Source organism: Bufo gargarizans, chromosome 1 (assembly GCF_014858855.1).
Source record: "Bufo gargarizans isolate SCDJY-AF-19 chromosome 1, ASM1485885v1, whole genome shotgun sequence".
NCBI classification, from domain to species: domain Eukaryota; kingdom Metazoa; phylum Chordata; class Amphibia; order Anura; family Bufonidae; genus Bufo; species Bufo gargarizans.
In genome coordinates, this window is record NC_058080.1 from 752409798 (window position 1) to 752429072 (window position 19275).

Sequence of the window (19275 nt, forward strand, 5' to 3'; positions counted from 1 at the left end):
ACCAATATGTCCGTCCTCAGCAGATCTATTTCTAGCCAATGTTTAAAGAGGACCTTTCACCTGTAAAAACAATGTGAACTAAGTATACAGACATGTAGAGCGGCGCCCGGGGATCTCACTGCACTTACTATTATTCCCGGGCGCCGCTCCGTTCTCCCCTCCGGTATCTTCGCTCTCTAAGTTATAGTAGGCGGAGTCTGCCCTTGTCCTGTGGGCGTCTCCTTCTCCTAGGCTGCAGCGCTGGCCAATCGCAGTGCAGAGCTCACAGCCTGGGAGAAGGAGACGCCCACAGGACAAGGGCAGACTCCACCTACTATAACTTACAGAGCGAAGATACCGGAGGGCCTAACGGGAGAATGGAGCGGCGCCCGGGGATGATAGTAAGTGCAGTGAGATCCCCGGGCGCCGCTCTACATGTCAGCATACTTAGTTCACATTGTTTTTACAGGTGAAAGGTCCTCTTTAACCCTCTTATATCTTCTCTGTTGATGAGATCCGGAATGTCCTGCTCAGTCTGACCGGTTTAGACATTTCTAAATCTCTTAGTTCATTTAAGAAATCCATTGACTGCAGAAGTTAATCACAGTTAAAGCTCATCTGGTTCTGAATATCTTTACCTTTGGTCTCTAGACTGGAATCTACCTTAGAAATCTGACCTTGTTTCATCTGTGGATCCTGCTCTGGAGGGACATCGCTCCAAAGTCATTAATCACCCGGGTCTTTATGAGGCCACCAACCTGATAACCCAATGTATACGGTGCAGAGCTGTGCGTGTAATGTATACGGTGCAGAGCTGTGCGTGTAATGTATACGGTGCAGAGCTGTGTGTGTAATGTATACGGTGCAGGGCTGTGTGTATAATGTATACGGTGCAGAGCTGTGTGTATAATGTATACGGTGCAGAGCTGTGTGTGTAATGTATATGGTGCAGAGCTGTGTGTGTGTAATGTATACGGTGCAGAGCTGTGTGTGTGTAATGTATACGGTGCAGAGCTGTGTGTGTAATGTATATTGTGCAGAGCTGTGTGTGTAATGTATATTGTGCAGAGCTGTGTGTGTAATGTATATTGTGCAGAGCTGTGTGTGTAATGTATACGGTGCAGAGCTGTGTGTGTAATGTATATTGTGCAGAGCTGTGTGTGTAATGTATATTGTGCGGAGCTGTGTGTGTAATGTATATTGTGCAGAGCTGTGTGTGTAATGTATACGGTGCAGAGCTGTGTGTGTAATGTATACAGTGCGGAGCTGTGTGTGTAATGTATACAGTGCGGAGCTGTGTGTGTAATGTATACGGTGCAGAGCTGTGTGTGTAATGTATACAGTGCGGAGCTGTGTGTGTAATGTATACGGTGCAGAGCCGTGTGTGTAATGTATATTGTGCAGAGCCGTGCGTGTAATGTATACGGTGCAGAGCCGTGCGTGTAATGTATACGGTGCAGAGCCGTGCGTGTAATGTATACGGTGCAGAGCTGTGTGTGTAATGTATACGGTGCAGAGCTGTGTGTGTAATGTATACGGTGCAGAGCCGTGTGTGTAATGTATACGGTGCAGAGCCGTGTGTGTAATGTATACGGTGCAGAGCAGTGTGTGTAATGTATATTGTGCAGAGCTGTGTGTGTAATGTATACGGTGCAGAGCTGTGTGTATTATTTCGCTGTACGTCACTCTACCAGCTGTGAAGCTACAATTCACATTCAGCTTTGCTGCGGTATTTTCTTGTCCTCCTGTGAATCCTCTCCAGAAATCCATGACCTCCTCACACACACAACTGCTCTGATCTCCACAGCCTGCAGCCTGGCCCCGCCCACATGCGTCACTGATCACATGACCGTGACATCATCACAGGTCCTTCAGCTCACTAAAATGTACTATTTATCTCCCTCCAAAGGGAATCTGAACAGCAGCACCTAGTCATGTGACTCATGACTCCTCCCACACATGTGACTGATCACATGAATATGACATCATCACAGGCCTTTGGAAGAGGCAGACGTCTGCTCTACAGGTGGAGGTAAGTGTGTGGCTGCCAGGATCTGTGTGATATAGGGCAAATATTTATGACCAGTCCTTGGGGACTCCACCACCTGTTTACTGGGAGGGGGCGTGGCTTTACATGAGGCGTTACTTGGCACCAATGGTTCAATGGGATTTTGGATTTTGCTCCTTTTCTTTAACCCCTTTGTGGCCGACCTATTTTGCGCCTTACTGACTAAGAGAATTTATTTTTCTCCTTCCAGGAGCCATAGCTTTTTATTGTTCTGTCTATGTAGTTGTACAGGGGCTTGTTTTTTGCAGGACAAGTTGTAGTTTTTACTGGTTTAACTTTTATTAACTCTTTCTGGAAGGGGTTGGGAAAAAACTGCAATACTGCCACTGAGTTTTTACCTGATAAATGTCACGGCGTTCATTTGTTACTGGGGCCGGACGGCATTCATGTAGCCTCCGGTAACGATGGATCCGCAGAGCTTGGGCACGCCGTTCCCTGCTAGAGCAGCCTGCCGGATCTCACGCGCTAGAAAATAGCCAGAGGGAAGCAACAGGATTTAGGGCTCATTCACATGACCATATGTGTTTTTGCAATCCACAAAATACGGATACCGGCTGCGTGCATTCCGCATTTTGCTTATTGGATCGTCTTTCTCCGGTGTAGAAATGCCTACTGCCCACAAGTACGGACTAGAATAGGACATCTTCTATTCTTTTTTTTGCAGGGCCACGGAATGGAAGTGCGGATGTGGACAGCACACGGTGTGTTGTCCGCCTCTTTTGCAGCCACATTGAAATGAATGGACCTGCATCTGTTCCGCAATATACGGTTGTGTAAATATGCCCTCAGACTGACTCAGCATCAGCCTGGGCCCCCAAAGTTACCATTAGCACTGCTTGTTTTATTTGGAGCACCATCTATCCCAAGGTAACACGATTCAGCATGCTCCAGGAGAACCACCTATATAGATACATGTGCAACTCAACTCTCACCTGGCAAAGTCGCTGCCATACCACTTAGTGGATTCCACTTCCCTTAGGATATCTAGCCATTATTTCTGCCAGGGCTACTACTACAACAAGTAGCGGAAGCAGCAGACAATACAGCTGAATATGATGGACCAGTTTTTTCAAGTGCTGCCACACACCTCAGGAAACTGAAGCACACGCCTAAACAATTATGTTCAGTTATACCTGGACTATGCCCTTTTTCCAGCACATACCCTGAGACCGGACTCCCTTATAGACTTCTGGGTCAGCACATGGGACCATAAATCCATCACAAAAATGTGGCTGATGCCACCAAACAGATTCAATTGCTGACAGTGGGGCCTGGCTATTTATTACGGGACCAATGATGCCACTGCTGCTGTCGGCCTGTCCATCATGTCCCATTCAGCTCTGCTGCTGCCACTACTACTACTACCCCTACACAGCCACACATTTCCTTTTCTTTTAGGTTCCATACTGTACTGCTCAAAAGAGAGCATTTTTTTTCAAGATCATTGCCATTGCTTCTTCACTTTACCAGAACTTGGGAACAGTCACTGGCACATGTATTTGTGGCAGTAGGATTGGTATGTGTGTGTGTGTATATTGTGAGGCAGAGACAGACCTAATATTTGAAGAGAGAAGATATGTTTCTCCTAGAATGGTGCAGAAAGCTATTAGAGGAGATGTATGGTATGATTTGCTGTGTTTTCGCCACAATCACCAGGCCTGAGGTAAGGCCAGATGCGATAATCACTTGGGGATAAAGCAGTCCTCAGAGCATGAGAGGAGGAGTTAGGCCCCAGGGAACAGACCTGCAGAGGGCATGTGTGGTCCCAGCCAGAAGGCCACAAGGCTGAGGAAGCCTGAGTTTGGGGGGACCTAGCAACGCCTGAAGAAGAGAGGTGTCGCACGGTCAGAGTCAGGAGGACTGCTGGAACATATCCCTCCAAGTTATTTCGCTGCTTCCACCAGAAGGACTGGTGGGTTGCACTGGTCACAGCTGAATACCTGTCAAGGTGCGGTGTGGGTGGTAAACTCCACACCGAAGGAACAAACAACTTCCCCCGGAGGACAAGAATCCAGTGCATCTCCCTGGGCCCCCAAAACCTCTGGAGTTTAAATAGAGGAGTTGGAATGACCACTAAGCTACACCTGAGACAAGAGGTGTGGTCATAACCAGCAACAACACAGAAACAAGTGAAACCAAAGAGGCTGTCAGATCACATCACGTGCAACCAGTCTCTTAGATCTGTGAACACTGACCTAGAGGGGAGTTAGAGAGACCTCTGTATAGTGAGCGCCTAGCCGGTGTAACAGTCGCGTACACACACACAGGGGGGAGGGAAGTGACCACTGCGCTCCACCCTTACCCCTGGCCCTGCCTACTTGCCTCGCGAGTCCTAATGACAGGGGACAACTGGACTGCAATCCCTAGCTTGGACTAAGTGCAGGGATGACAGACAGACAAACAGAACGTGAACGGACCGAGTCAATACCAGGAAAGCTACAAAGTACAAATGGAGCAAGCAGAGAATTGTCCGGAGTAGCCAGGGTCATAAATACCAGGAGAGTAGTGAAGTACCAAGGAGTCAGCAGAGGATCGTCAGGAGGAGGCCGGGGTCAGAATACCAGGAGAGCAGCAAAGTACACAAGGAGCAAGCAGAGGATCGTCAGGAATTCAGCAGGAGGTAAGTACGCCAGGAAAGACAAAATCACAGGAGGAACCTAAATTAACAGGCAACCTGTGGCCAGCGGGCTGCCTGTATTTATAGTGGGGAGTGAGGGTCATGTGACGTAGCCAGCGTCACATGACCGACAGACAAACCAGTCGAGCACCGAGTAATCAGCTCGGCGCTCAAGGCAGACTTAGGAGCAGGGAACCTCCCAGCTAGCAAAGCCGCCCTGGGAACGAGGTCAAACACAGATCCTCGCTCCCGAAGCTAAGCAGCAGGTCTGCGGCTGATGGGAGACCGAGTGCACCTTCGGAACCCCATTACAGCCGGGCAAGGTTTTATTGTTTTGTGTTGATGTAACACATTATGAGGTGAAGCTGCGACTTCATGAACCGAGTGATGCCAAACTTGGAAGTGTGATGTGCTGTGTGACAAATAAAGCACCGTTTGAGCTTGAAAACCCCCTGTTTGATGTGAAGTCTGTCATTGCCGACCCCTGAGAGAGAGCGATCCCTTACAATATATATACAGTACAGACCAAAAGTTTGGACTCACCTTCTCATTCAAAGAGTTTTCTTTATTTTCATGACTGAAAATTGTAGATTCACACTGAAGGCATCAAAACTATGAATTAACACATGTGGAATTATATACATAACAAAAACGTGTGAAACAACTGAAAATATGTCATATTCTAGGTTCTTCAAAGTAGCCACCTTTTGATTACTGCTTTGCACACTCTTGGCATTCTCTTGATGAGCTTCAAGAGGTAGTCACCTGAAATGGTCTTCACTTCACAGGTGTGTCCTGTCAGGATTATTAAGTGGGATTTCTTGCCTTATAAATGGGGTTGGGACCATCAGTTGCGTTGTGGAGAAGTCAGGTGAATACACAGCTGATAGTCCTACTGAATAGACTGTTAGCTGCTTTTTTTTCTTGCCACAATACAAAGTCTAAGTAAAGAAAAACGAGTGGCCATCATTACTTTAAGAAATGAAGGTCGGTCAGTCAGTCCGAAAAATTGGGAAAACTTTGAAAGTGTCCCCAAGTGCAGTCACAAAAACCATCAAGCGCTACAAAGAAACTGGCTCACATGCGGACCGCCCCAGGAAAGGAAGACCAAGAGTCGCCTCTGCTGCGGAGGATAAGTTCATCCGAGTCACCAGCCTCAGAAATCGCAGGTTACCAGCAGCTCAGATTAGAGACCAGGTCAATGCCACACAGAGTTCTAGCAGCAGACACATCTCTAGAACAACTGTTAAGAGGAGACTGTGTGAATCAGGCCTTCATGGTAGAATATCTGCAGGGAAACCACTGCTAAGGACAGGCAACAAGCAGAAGAGACTTGTTGGGCTAAAGAGCACAAGGAATGGACATTAGACCAGTGGAAATCTGTGCTTTGGTCTGATGAGTCCAAATTTGAGATTTTTGGTTCCAACCACCGTGTCTTTGTGCGACGCAGAAAAGGTGAACGGATGGACTCTACATGCCTGGCTCCCACCGTGAAGCATGGAGGAGGAGGTGTGATGGTGTGGGGGGGCTTTGCTGGTGACACTGTTGGGGATTTATTCAAAATTGAAGGCATACTGAACCAGCATGGCTACCACAGCATCTTGCAGCGGCATGCTATTCCACCCGGTTTGCGTTTAGTTGGACCATCATTTATTTTTCAACAGGACAATGACCCCAAACACACCTCCAGGCTGTGTAAGGGCTATTTGACCATGAAGGAGAGTGATGGGGTGCTGCGCCAGATGACCTGGCCTCCACAGTCACCGGACCTGAACCCAATCGAGATGGTTTGGGGTGAGCTGGACCGCAGAGTGAAGGCAAAAGGGCCAACAAGTGCTAAGCATCTTTGGGAACTCCTTCAAGACTGTTGGAAGACCATTTCAGGTGACTACCTCTTGAAGCTCATCAAGAGAATGCCAAGAGTGTTCAAAGCAGTAATCAAAGCAAAAGGTGGCTACTTTGAAGAACCTAGAATATGACATATTTTCAGTTGTTTCACACTTTTTTGTTATGTATATAATTCCACATGTGTTAATTCATAGTTTTGCTACTCCCCAAAAAAGGATAATTTTTGGATGGCTTGTTCAAAGAAAGCCGTTGTCTCTTCCAATCCCACCGCATGTGTATAAGAACTGCCCCCCCCAAAAGCATAATGTTTGCGCAATCTTTCAGTTTTAAAAAGCATAAATCCAAGTCGGATAGGAAGTACACAGATGATGAACCTCAAGATAGGACCTATCCGATCATCTATTTCAGATTGGTGGAGGTCTGACTCTCGGCACCCCCGTCAGCTGTTTGAATGGGCTGCCAGAGCTGCATTCTCTAGTGTATTCTTGCGACTGCGCCTCACCACCACTACAACGTAGACGGCACGCTGATAAACATTGAAAAGGACACAGTGCTTGCATGAGTGCCATGGTCCCTTCAAACAGCAGAACAGGGGAATTGCGGAAAGTCAGACCCCCATTGATTCTATATTGATGACTTCTCCTGAGGATAGGTCGTCTATATCGTGAAACCAGAATGCCCATTTAAAGAGCTTGATATGGGATTGGATGCTGTCCTAGGAGACCCTACAATGTCATACATTACTTTTCCGGTGGAATCTTAGCACTTTTCATATTAGTTGAATTTATTTTGTATTTGTACTCAAATCAAATCTGCCTCGTGATTTCTTCAAATCGGACAACAGGTCCTCGAGCATCTGCCCATGCTGAGAGATCACGTACAGCCCGGACGACCTTCTATTGAAATGAAACAAGTTGATCTACTTGTTCGGCTAGCTTGTTGAGACCAAATAGTAGTGCTATGGAGGAAGCTGCATCTTTGGGATCCATGTCTAGGGCTAGAGAAGCAGAGTTGGGTGATCAATATAAAAGAACTGTAGCAGAGCCGAAGGCCTGATGCAGCAGAGTTGAACTGCAGACTGATGTGAGAGAATTAGGCTGAAGACTGGAGTAGCAGAGGAGTCGGCCGGTGTGCTGGGACCGGAGTAACTACCCTGAATAATCAGGTGTTGTGCTGTCACTCCAGCCGAATATGGGGTCATGTCGTGGTAGGGTGATGCCATTGATGTGCACCGCGACAACCTGATGCATAGGAGAAGCCGGCAAGAAGAAGGGGGAGAGGCAGCGCAAGTCACAGGATCCAGTACAGGTGAGTAACAATGGCTACAGCTTGTCACAGTCATGTGAAGATGCCACATCCTTTCACACTTTGTTGCATTGTCAGACTATTCCCCTCATAGCCCAATCCATACAGACAGAGAAAATACAACATCTGCTCTATAATAACTCCTCACATATTTCCCCTTTCACTATCTTTAGTAGTTGTGTTTTTTGTGGTATCGTATCTGGTTATAACATTGTTTCCTCCTCTTTCCATCCAGGTTCCTGCAATATAAAGTAATATATTGATATTTTCTCTTTATCAGAGAATTTCCCTGACTGACCCATAAAGGATGGATAGGGACAAAGACAAGATGGTTGAGAGGGTATTACATCTCACCCTAGAGATACTCTGCCAACTTACAGGAGAGGTGAGAGATTCTGATGATGTCACATTACATCATTCTCAACTACACTGACGAGCAAAACGGTAACTATGTTTTGAACTTTTGACTTTCAGGCTCCATATCTCACCATCCACTACAGCTTTCAATATCAGACTATCATTTCTCATCCGTATCATTGGGGGACACAGGCTTGACCATATGTATAGCTGTTGCCACTAGGAGGTGGACACTAAGCACAAATGTGTGAGCTCCTCCCTTCAGCTATACCCTTCATACAGGGACTAAGTTAAATCAGTTTTAGCTTAGTGTCTGTAGGAGGCAGACCTCCCTGCTTTGCAGGTCTGCTAATTTTTTTCCTTTTTTTTTGATTCTTCTTTTTTTTCTTTTCTTCTAGCTGGATTTCAGGCAGTCCTAGCTGCCTGCACTCCCACCCAGGAGACGGGAGACCGGGGAGTCCCCAAGCCCGCTGCTCCTCTCGGTCCCCAGAAGTCAAGGAGGACCAGAGGTTCCTAAAGCCTCTGCATCTCACCAGCCTTCCAATCACCACCGCCGCCCACTGAAAAGTCCCCTCTGTTTCCAGTGTAGCGACCTTCCCCCAAGGGGCTGCAAACCGAAGGTGGTGATCCGGCTGGAGCCAGGGCCGCAAAAGACGCCAGACGCGTGAGTATTTCTGGCCCCCAAAGTACTCCCCTCCTTTCTCCTACCTCCCCTTCGTAGGTTACCTTTAGTGATTTCCCCCACGGAGGCCTTGTCTCCTCCATGCGTCTTTCGCCTGTCGGGAGTGGGGGGCGCTGGAGAAGCCTCCGGTGCGCAATGCCCCCTATCCCAGGGGCTCTTTTTCCTTCTCGTCATTTCTAGTCTTGTGCTCCACCAGGGCCGCAGCTAATTGAATCCCCGACTTCTCTGCGGCCTACTCCCGCATCTACTCCCGGCCGGCATCTCCGTTTGGCCGGGGCTTTAGCGATAGCACTGTTATCCAGCAAGCGGTGGGCTGAGGCCTCTTTAGCAGGGACGGCAGAAGAGTCGGGCCTGCGCTTCCCTTCAGTTTCGCCGGGGACGACTCCATTTTGGGGGCGGGGCATGAAGTTCTCCCCATCCTTCAGCTGTATCCTAGGGCAAATCTTGGCACCTTTTTCTGCCTCCGCCCACATCCTCCGGACAAGCTTCTTTGAGGGACACAGGCCAGGTAAGCTCTATCTCCCCTTCCTACAGGTTTAACCTACCCCCCTCATGCTCATTCCTGTCGCTACAGGGTTCTCATTATGTCCGAGCCCAGGCCCCAAAGCAGGCGGTCACTTCGGTGCGCCATTTTGCTTGTGCCTCTTCTCGCTCAAAATTTCCATCCGGTCAGTTAAATCCCCTTTGCTCTTCGTGCTCTACTCTGCTCCTGACCCAGTCGCCCCCTACTGCCCAGCCTATGGTAGAGCCGGAGTGGGCGCACTCCCGGTCAAGGATGGTACAGGATGTCTCCCATACCAACAAAGCCATTGTGGAAATACTGGGGCATTTGTCCCCAATGCTGCCCTGTGACCAGTCCGACTGGTCCTGGGGCTCATTCCCTTTATGGCCATCCCGCTAAAAGGGCCATACCATCCTCCCCCAAAAGGGTGTCTGCGTCTCCCGTTTCCTCTGCCTCTCCGCCACCTCCCAGAGAGACTCACTCCGTTGTGTCCTCCGTGGAAGAGGCATGTTCTGAGTAGAGGTTTTCAGATGAGGATTTTGTCTCTACTGAGGGTCAGTCTTCAAAGCTGTCCTCCATGGTGGACAATCTCATTACAGTGGTTATAGAGACCTTACAGGTTGAGGACCCCGCACCCTCATCGGCTAGCTTGGGTTTTTGCTTTAGGAGGTCCCGTCGCTCGCCCAAATGTTTCCCAAACCAAGGAGTGGAATTTTCCTGATAGACGTTTTGTCTTGGCAAAACGCTTAGATGTCCTTTTATCCATTTCCGGAGGGTTTGACTAAGGCTCCTTTCACACTAGCGTTCGTCGGTCCGCTCGTGAGCTCCGTTTGAAGGAGCTCACGAGCGGACCCGAACGCCTCCGTCCAGCCCTGATGCAGTCTGAATGGAGCGGATCCGCTCAGACTGCATCAGTCTGGCGGCGTTCAGCCTCCGCTCCGCTCGCCTCCGCGCGGCCAGGCGGACAGCTGAACGCTGCTTGCAGCGTTCAGCTGTCCGCCTGGCCATGCGGAGGCGAGCGGATCCGTTCAGACTTACAATGTAAGTCAATGGGAACGGATCCGCTTGAAGATGACACCATATGGCTCAATCTTCAAGCGGATCCGTCCCCCTTTGACTTTACATTGAAAGTCTGGACGGATCCGCTCAGGCATCTTGCGCACTTAGAAATTTTTCTAAGTTATTAATGCAGACGGATCCGTACTGAACGGAGCCTCCGTCTGCATTAATATGATCGGATCCGTTCAGAACGGATCCGATCAAGCGCAAGTGTGAAAGTAGCCTAAGAAGTGTTCGTCCTCACCTCTAGTTGACCCACCAGTATCCCGCTTGGCAAAACATACCACTTTGCCGATGGCGGATGGGGCTTCTTTCTCTGATATCAGCAATAAAAAATTGGATTCTTTGGCAAAATCTTCCTTTGAAGCAGTGGGCACAGCACTGCGACCGGTTTTTGCCTCTACATGGGTGAGCAAAGCTATGGGTGGTTGGGCAAATAATTTACGTCCGGGTCTCTCCTCGGGGGAACTTTCCGATATTGCCCTGAAGCATTCCCATGCCAGTGCATATATTTGTGAAGCCTCTCTGGACGCGGCCAGGCTTATGGAACGCTCGTCAGCCCTTTTGGTGGCTATTCGCCGCACCATATGGCTCCGTCCCGATTTCTTCGCTCGTCTCCACCGACCTCTGCCGCAAATTCCTTTTTTCAGGCTATTCACACACTTCTGCGGCAGGGAGTAATTGTCCCGGTTCCTGCGCAAGACCGTTTTCGCGGGTTCTACTCCAAAAAGGACGGGACGTTCTGTTCCGTTCTGGACCTCCAGGCACTCAACCACTTCCTTTTGGCTCCATCGCTTCCGGAGGGAGTCCCTGAGATTGGTCGTTGCGTCCATGGAACCGGGGAAGTACCTGTCCTCGATAGACATCAAGGACACTTATCTTCATGTTTCCATCTGCGTCAGTCATCAAAAATGTAGGTGGTTCGCAGTGGGTCCCTTCCACTACCGGTTTGTGGCCCTCCGGTTTGGCCTGGCCACAGCTCCCAGAATCTTTACGAAGGTTCTGGCAGCGGTCATGGCCCTGCTCCATGCCAGGGGTTTAGTGGCAATCCCTTACTTTGTCAAGCTCTGACACATGAGCCTTAAAAGAGAACAGCAAGGAGGGAACCTACTGATGGGTAGCAGCCAGTAAACAAGGCACCAAGGATACTTCAACAAAAATAGTCAGGTAAATCCCAGTTGAGGCAGGAAGCCAGATAGAAAAGGCCAGGAAGGTATCTATGGAGCTTGATAGGTCTCACCAAGAGGTGGAATAACTCCGCACTGAGCCAGGGCTCTGATCAGGTTTATATAGCCAGAGGGTGTGTGTGTCCGCCCCTGGTCTCCAAGGTGACCAGGAAGCTTCCTCTCCTGTAGCCCAATAGCAGGTGAAGGCGTTTGTGTGTGTGTGTGTGTGTGTGTGGGCTGGGAAACCTCCTCCAGCAAGGTCCACAGCTGAGGACTAAATGAGCACATTAGTGGCTGGGACGCCTGTGGATCTGCCAGGCTGATGGGAGGTTCGCACCCTACGCCGTACCCTCTGACCCCAGGGAATAATGACATCCCTGTCTTCCTGACATACTTAGACGATATGCTGATAAAGGGTCCGTCATTCCAAGGAACGGCAGACAGCCTGCGCATAGTCCTGGACACCCTAGAACGCTTTGGATGGATCCAGAACCGCCAGAAGTGATGTCTTTATCCATCTCAGCGGCTAACCTTTCTGGGCATGTTACTCGACACCTTTTAGGCCAATATACTCTTGCCCCCGGAGAAGCTGTGCACTCTGTCTTCAGATTCTCCCCTTTGTGCTGCCTCATCCTCTTCCCATTCATCACTGCATGCGGGCTCAGGGTCACATGGTCTCTGCCTACGAAGCAATTCCCAATGCTCCGTTCCATACCAGGACTCAGCGAGCCATTCTAACCAATTGGGACCGTTCCCCAGCCTCCCTGGATCGGCCCATACATCTCTCTGCCCCGACCCGCCGAGCCCTCAGGTGGTGGTTGGTTTCACCGATGCTGACGTTGGGCCGCTCTCTCCTTCCTCTCCGTTGGATGGTGCTGACAACAGACGCAAGCCTCCGGGGTTGCAGGGGAGTGTTGGGAAATCTATCCTCCCCAATCAACATTCTGGAATTGAGAGCGGTTCGTCTCTCTCTGCTGCACTGGGCCGACCATCTCCGGGGACGTCCGGTTCGAGTTCAGTCAGACAACTCCACGGCTTTAGCATACCTCAATCACCAGGGCAGCACCCGGAGCCCGGCAGCTATGGCGGAAACTGCTCTGATTGTCAACTGGGCAGATAGACCTATTCAGGCGCTGTTGGCAGATCACATCCTCAGCGTCAACAACTGGATGGCCGACTTCCTTAGCCGGGAGCGTCTCGATCCTGGTGAATGGGCTCTTCACCCGCAAGTTTTTCTAGCTGTCTGTGAGCGATGGGGTCAGCTGGACGTGGATCTCGTGGCCTCACGCTTCAACCACAAGGTCGAGAACTTTGTTGCGTGGTCCAGGGATCCTATGGCACTGCGTGCAACGCCCTAGTGATTCTGTGGAGTCAGTTCACGTTTCCTTACATGTTCCCTCCTCTTCCTCTCATTCCGCGTCTCCCCCGGAAGATCAGGCCTGAAGGTCTGCCCATCATTCTTGTGTCCCCCCCCCCCCCCCCCCCCCCTCGCCGACAAACCCTGGCGTCTTCCTCTTTGGGAGGACCTCTTGTCGCAAAGACCGATCTTCCACCCTAATTTATGGTCGCTACATTTAACGGCATGGCTGTTAAAGCCTCCGTACTAAGGGCACTGGGTTTCTCGGAGGCTGTTGTCCAGACCGTGATTCCTGCCAGAAAGCCGTTGTGTTTTCGAATCTACCAGCAGACCTACAAGTCCTACTTTAGTTGGTGAGAGCGTCACTAGCTGTCTCCCATTTGTTTTCTCGTTGCCGCGACTCTTGTCTTTCCTGCAGTCGGGCATGGACCTTTCTGCAGGGGGTTGCGCATGCTGCGCCCCCTTTCCGTCCTCCGTTGAATCCTTGGGATCTTAACCAAGTGCTAAGCGCTCTCCAGTCTTCACCGTTTGAGCCTTTTCAGCAGGCGTCACTCCGCTTCCTGTCCTACAAGGTGGCCTTTTTGGTGGCAATCACTTCCATCTGTAGGTTGTTGGAACTCGTGGCTCTTTCCTGATCCTCCTTCAGGACAAAGTAGTCCTTCGCCCTGTTCAGTCCTTTCTTCCGAAGGTAGTATCTGCATTCCATCTCAATGAAGAGATCATTCTCCCTTCATTTTGTCCTGACCCGTCTTATCCTTGTGAGCAGTCGCTCCACACTCTAAAACTTCCATTTCCCGATGGATTTGTTTGGCCATTGTGGAAGTGTACCATGTCAGTGACTGGGCCTCACCCTTCCGGGTTACTGCTCATTCTGCTCGGGCAGTGGTGGCCTCTTGGGCAGTGCATCATGGGGCTTCTGCCCTTCAGGTGTGCACGGGCAACAGCTCTGGTAGACATTCCTGCAGTCAGCATGCCAATTGCACGCTCCCTCAAACGTTGCGACATCTGTGGCATTGTGCTGTGTGATCAAACTGCACATTTCAGAGTGGTCTTTTATTGTGGGAAGTGTAAGGCACACCTGTGCAATATTCATGCTGTCTAATCAGCACCTTGATATGCCACACCTGTGAGGTGGAATGGATTATCTTGGCAAAGGAGAAGTGCTCACTAACACAGATTTAGACAGATTTGTGAACAATATTTGAGAGTAATGGGTCTTTTGTGTATGTAGAAAATGTTTCAGGTCTTTGAGTTCAGCTCATGCAAAATGGGAGCAAAACCGAAAGTGTTGCGTTTATATTTTTGTTCAGTGTAGTTTGGTTTTCCTGTTTTTGTCTTGCTTGTCCTACTGTCCTACTGATTTAGCTTAGTCCCTGTAGGAAGGGTATAGCTTAAGGGAAGAGCTCACACCTTTTGTGCTTAGTGTCTGCCTCCTAGTGGCAACAGCTATACCCATGGTCAGGTCTGTATCCCCCAATGAACTGAAGAGAAACAGATTTTACGGTAAGTACAAAAATCTAGTTTATAGACAATCATCTTGGCTGTCTCTTACATATATTGGACTTGCAGCTATTTAGCATATGATTAGTTCTGCACATTCTTGTCATGTAACTGCATTGTTACTGATGCTCCTAAAATTCTAAATTCTATTTTTTTGTATTTTGTTAGTATTTTGTAAATCTAAATTTGGCTTTCACACTGCCTGAATCCTTCTGGGCATGCTCTCGATCAGATTCAAGCATGTCTCGACTGAAATCTGTTCACAGGTCTCTTCTTCATGTTCCCAATGTTGGTGCATACTTGGGTATTAATATAGCTTTTTCTTCAACTCTACTCACAAGTGGTCGATGGGGTTGAGGTTTAGGGACGGTGTGGGCCAATCGAGCACCTCTACTTCATTGTCATTGAACCATTTCTTCGCCAATCTCAACATATGCTTCTGGTCGTTGTTCTGCTGCAACACTATGTCGTCCTTTTCATACCCATAGTACTCGAGTGTACAAAGTAACTCATCTTGTAGGATACTCAAATATATCTCAGCATTGAGACCACCATCCTGGTCAGGTATCCAACCCGTTTGGCTGTGAAACAGCCCCATACCATCAGGCTTCCTCCACCGAACTTGACATTTCCTTCAATTTCTCGATCCATTAGCCCCTTTTCCGTTGTTACTTCTAGACCCATTTGCACTCATCAGAGCCCAGTCTATTGACTTTCGTCTCATCACTCCAAATCACCCGTTTCCAATCTTCTACTGTCCACTGTTTGTACTTTTTTTGGAAACTAAAGCCGATGCTTCTTAGGACGATATCGAAGTGGAGGCTTCTTCACCTTTTTTCAGGCCACCATTCCAGACTTGTGTAATGCATGTCGCATGGTGCTTTGCATGGACGTCTGTTTTCTCACTATTACAAAGCACATGAGCCGCCTCCACTGCCGTGTTTGTTGCACTAGAACTGATAGACCTTGTGATCAGCTGGCTGGATATTTTTCTTGAACGTCCACCTCTTGGGTTTGGAATGGATGGACGGACTACATTTCGGATTCTTCCATCTGTCATGGCACTCACATGATGCAGCTTGGCAATTTTGTTGGTTGAGATACCTATATAGATGAGCTGGATGATGCTGTTTCTCTTCTTGTGAAATCTTCATGACTGGTCCTGGATTCAGACCAGTGACCTTTTCACTTGGGAATCAACCTAATAACACGCTGAGCTAATGTGAGGACAGGTTATAATTTGTAGTAAACAAGAAGAAAAGGATTGTTCCACCACCAGGAGAAAAAACGTTAACAATGCAGTTACATGAAAAGAATCTGCAGAACTAATCATAGGATAAATAGTTGCAAGTCCATTTTATGTATGAGATAGCCAAGATGATTGTCTCTAAAATAATAGGAGTCTCACGTCCGAAGCTGTAGTGGATGGTGAGACATGGATCCTGAAAGTCAAAAGTTCAAAACATTGTTACCCTTTTGCTCATCGGTGTATGGTAATAACAGACGGACATGGCTGTAGAGGTGATGGACTCTGGAAATGTCAGTAATGATATTTATTGCTGTGTCTCTCCATATCTAGGATTACACAGTGGTGAAGATGACCTCTAGCAAGCGCTGTCAGGCTCCTGTGTCTAAAGGATGGGGAAGAACCCTGAGCCTAAGCACAGGGCCTCCACCTCACCCCCTGATACATGAGGAGATCAATGAACAGAAGATCCTAGAACTCGTCCACAAGATGATTGAGCTGCTGACTGGAGAGGTGACGCTGCTGGGAATGCTGGGACATTATACAGTAACAGTACTGGAGGGGTCTGGGTGATGACGATGTCATTGTGTTGTCAGGTTCCTATAAGGTGTCAGGATGTCACTGTCTATTTCTCCATGGAGGAGTGGGAGTATGTAGAAGGACACAAAGATACATACAAGGAAGTCATGATGGATAATCACCAGCTTCTCACATCACCAGGTAATGGAAATAAATATCATTCAACTCTTTAAAGATTGATTTCTCTGTGAGTGGCAAAAGTTTGTGAATCTATACAAGGACATCATGATGAAGAACCACCAGCCCCTCAAGTCACCAGGTAATAGACAGGACTAAATACATCCTTCTTTTACTGCCTTCCTAACCAAGCCTAATTTTCAAATCTGACACGTGTCACTTTATGTGGTAATAACTTTGGAATGCTATTACTTATCCGAGCCTTTCTGAGATTTTTTTTTTTTTTTTTGTGACACATTGTACATCATGTTAATGGTAAATTTGAGTCAATTAAAAATCCCAAATGTTCTTAAAATTTTGAAAAATTAACTATTTTCTAAATGTTAATCTTTCTGCTTTTAAGACCGATTTGATACCTCTTAACATACTTATTAATATTCCCCATATGTCTACTTTATGTTGTCATAATCTTGGTAAAGTTATTTTATTCTTTTTAGGACGTTAGAAAGTTTAGAACTTTAGAAGCAATTTTTTTAATTTTCAAGAAAAAAAAAATATTTAAGGACCAATTCAGTCACTTTGTGGGGCTTACATAATAGAAACCACCAATAAATTACGCTGTTTTAGAAACTATACCCCTCAAACTATTCGATTTTAGAAATGTTATTAACTCCACAGTAATTAAAGCAAAATCGAGGTAAAATTAAATCATTTCCCTGTTTTTACAGATTTTCAATTTGAATCAATTTTTTTCCTGTAAAACTTCAAAGGTTAACGACAAAACAAACTGCAATATTTATTACCCTGATTCTGCAGTTTGCAGAAACACCCCATATGTGGCCGTATACCGCTGTATGGGCACATGGCATTGCTCAGAAGGCATGGAGCGCCATATAGTTTTTGGAGGGCAGATTTTGCTGGAATGATCTTTAGGCTCCATGTTGCATTTGAAGAGACCCTGAGGTACCCCCAAAAAGTGACCAGATTTTGGAAACTACACTGCCCAAGGAATTTCAAAATGGGTGAGCACTTTGACCCAACAAGAATTTCATAGAAATTTTAAGACTTGGCTGTGACAATGAAAAATATGTATATTTTTTCTTTTTTACAAGAAAATTGTACTTTAGGCCCAGACTTCCTTTTTCTCAAGGGATAACAGGAGAATTTGCTTCCCATTTTCTCTTGAATACAGTAACACCCCATTTGTGGCTGTAAGCTGCTTTTTGGGGATACGCCAGAGCTCAGAAGGGGAGGAGCGGCATCTGGATTTTTCTAGCATGGAATTTGCCGAAATGGTTTTTAAGAGCCATAACTTTTTTTTTTTTTTTTATGACTGAGTTGTGTGAGGGCTTATTTTTTACAGGACAAGCTGTCGTTTTTTTATTCGCACCATTTTGGAGTACATTTGGCTTTCTGATCGCTTTTTATCACATTTTGGGAGGTAAGATGGGCAGAAATTGAAATTCTGTCTGTTTTTATTTTTTATGAGGTTCGCCATGTGGTATATATGATGATAACTTTATTCTGTAGGTTGATGTGATAATTTTATAGAGCCGGTTGTTGCGGAGGCGGCAATACAAAATATGTATTTTTTTTTTTTTTGTTTTACACAGTAAGAGCATTCGTGGTGGAAAAAATCATGTTTTTGTATTGCCATTTTCTTAGAGCCATATTTTATTTTTATTTTTCTGGCTATGGTCTTATGTGAGGGCTATGGTGGGCCCTGCTGTCACTGATGGCAGGCCCCCCTCCCGGTCATCAGCTGCACACTTAGAACACTTAGTGCACAGCTGCGCTCTCTTAGGCTGGGTTCAGACCTGAGCGTCCTGACCTGAGCGCTGTGTATGCGCGATTCTCCGGCGTCTCACATACGCGGCTCCGGTAGTATGCGAACGCCCATTGTCGCGCGTTCCCGGAAGTCTATGTACGGGAACGCGAGACAAGACGCCCCAAAGAAGCTCCTGTACTTCTTGGGGCATCGGGCGTTTTACAGTACGCGCTGTAAAACGCTCAGGTGAGAACCATTCCCATAGGGAATCATTGGTTCTTGCCTGTTGAGCGTTTTACAGTGCGTAGGAACGCGCTGTAAAATGCTCAGGTGTGAACCCAGCCTTAATGAACGTTCTAAAACGTTCAGAGAGAAATCCTGACCCCCCCCCCCTCCCAGGAAGTTTATAGTCTATGGGAGGTCAGGAAGTAGTCAATTTTCTGTATGGATAGATTGAATTCACTCACTGAGGGATATTTATCAAGACTGGCGTATCTGACAGTGCTGGGTGTGATGCCATTTTCACTGCCTGGTCTTGTCAATCAAAGTGCAGAGGGCGCAGCAGTTGCAGAGAGAGCTGAGCCCCTAAGTGTAAAGGCAACGCTCCCGTTGCTCCTAGAGGCTTATTTGCATTTATTAAAACATTATTTATCTCAGCAATGCGGGCACATATGGACATGGGACCAACACAGATGTCTTCAGCTGCCAAGCGCACATGTAACAGGTCAGCCAGTGTCATGGGTACAAACCTGCCCTTTAACAGTGAAATACAACTCCATATTTATTTTCGCAAACATCTGTCTGATGCAAGTGAATAGATCTGTCATTGCTGATAGTAGGCACTGGCTATCACTGGACCAAAGATGCCACTGCTGCTGTCTACCTATTCATCGTGTCCCATACTGTACTACTATTGCTGCTCCTGCTACTAACCCTATGCAGTTGCACATCTTCTGCCTTGTCAGGTTCCATACTATGCTGCTGACTCTGCAGCTACTACTACCCCTACTGCCAGTACTACTACCCCTACAAGTCACATATCTCCTTTCTTATCCGTTAAGTTCCATACTGTACTGCTGCCCCTGCTACTAACCCTGTGTAGTCACACATACCCTTTCTTATCCA

General features: G+C 47.6%; 1 protein-coding gene across 1 annotated transcript in view; it reads left to right on the top strand.

Annotated features, from left to right (window-relative positions):
* Positions 1–1966: 1966 nt before the first annotated feature.
* Positions 1967–19275, top strand: part of LOC122930643 (zinc finger protein 850-like) — a 138767-nt gene continuing 121458 nt past the window's right edge. The window contains exons 1-4 of the mRNA XM_044284156.1: positions 1967–2011; positions 8098–8202; positions 16020–16199; positions 16283–16406. Of these exons, the coding sequence (XP_044140091.1) occupies positions 8125–8202; positions 16020–16199; positions 16283–16406 (382 nt within the window). The 5' untranslated portion in view covers positions 1967–2011; positions 8098–8124. The remainder of the gene's footprint in view (positions 2012–8097; positions 8203–16019; positions 16200–16282; positions 16407–19275) is intronic.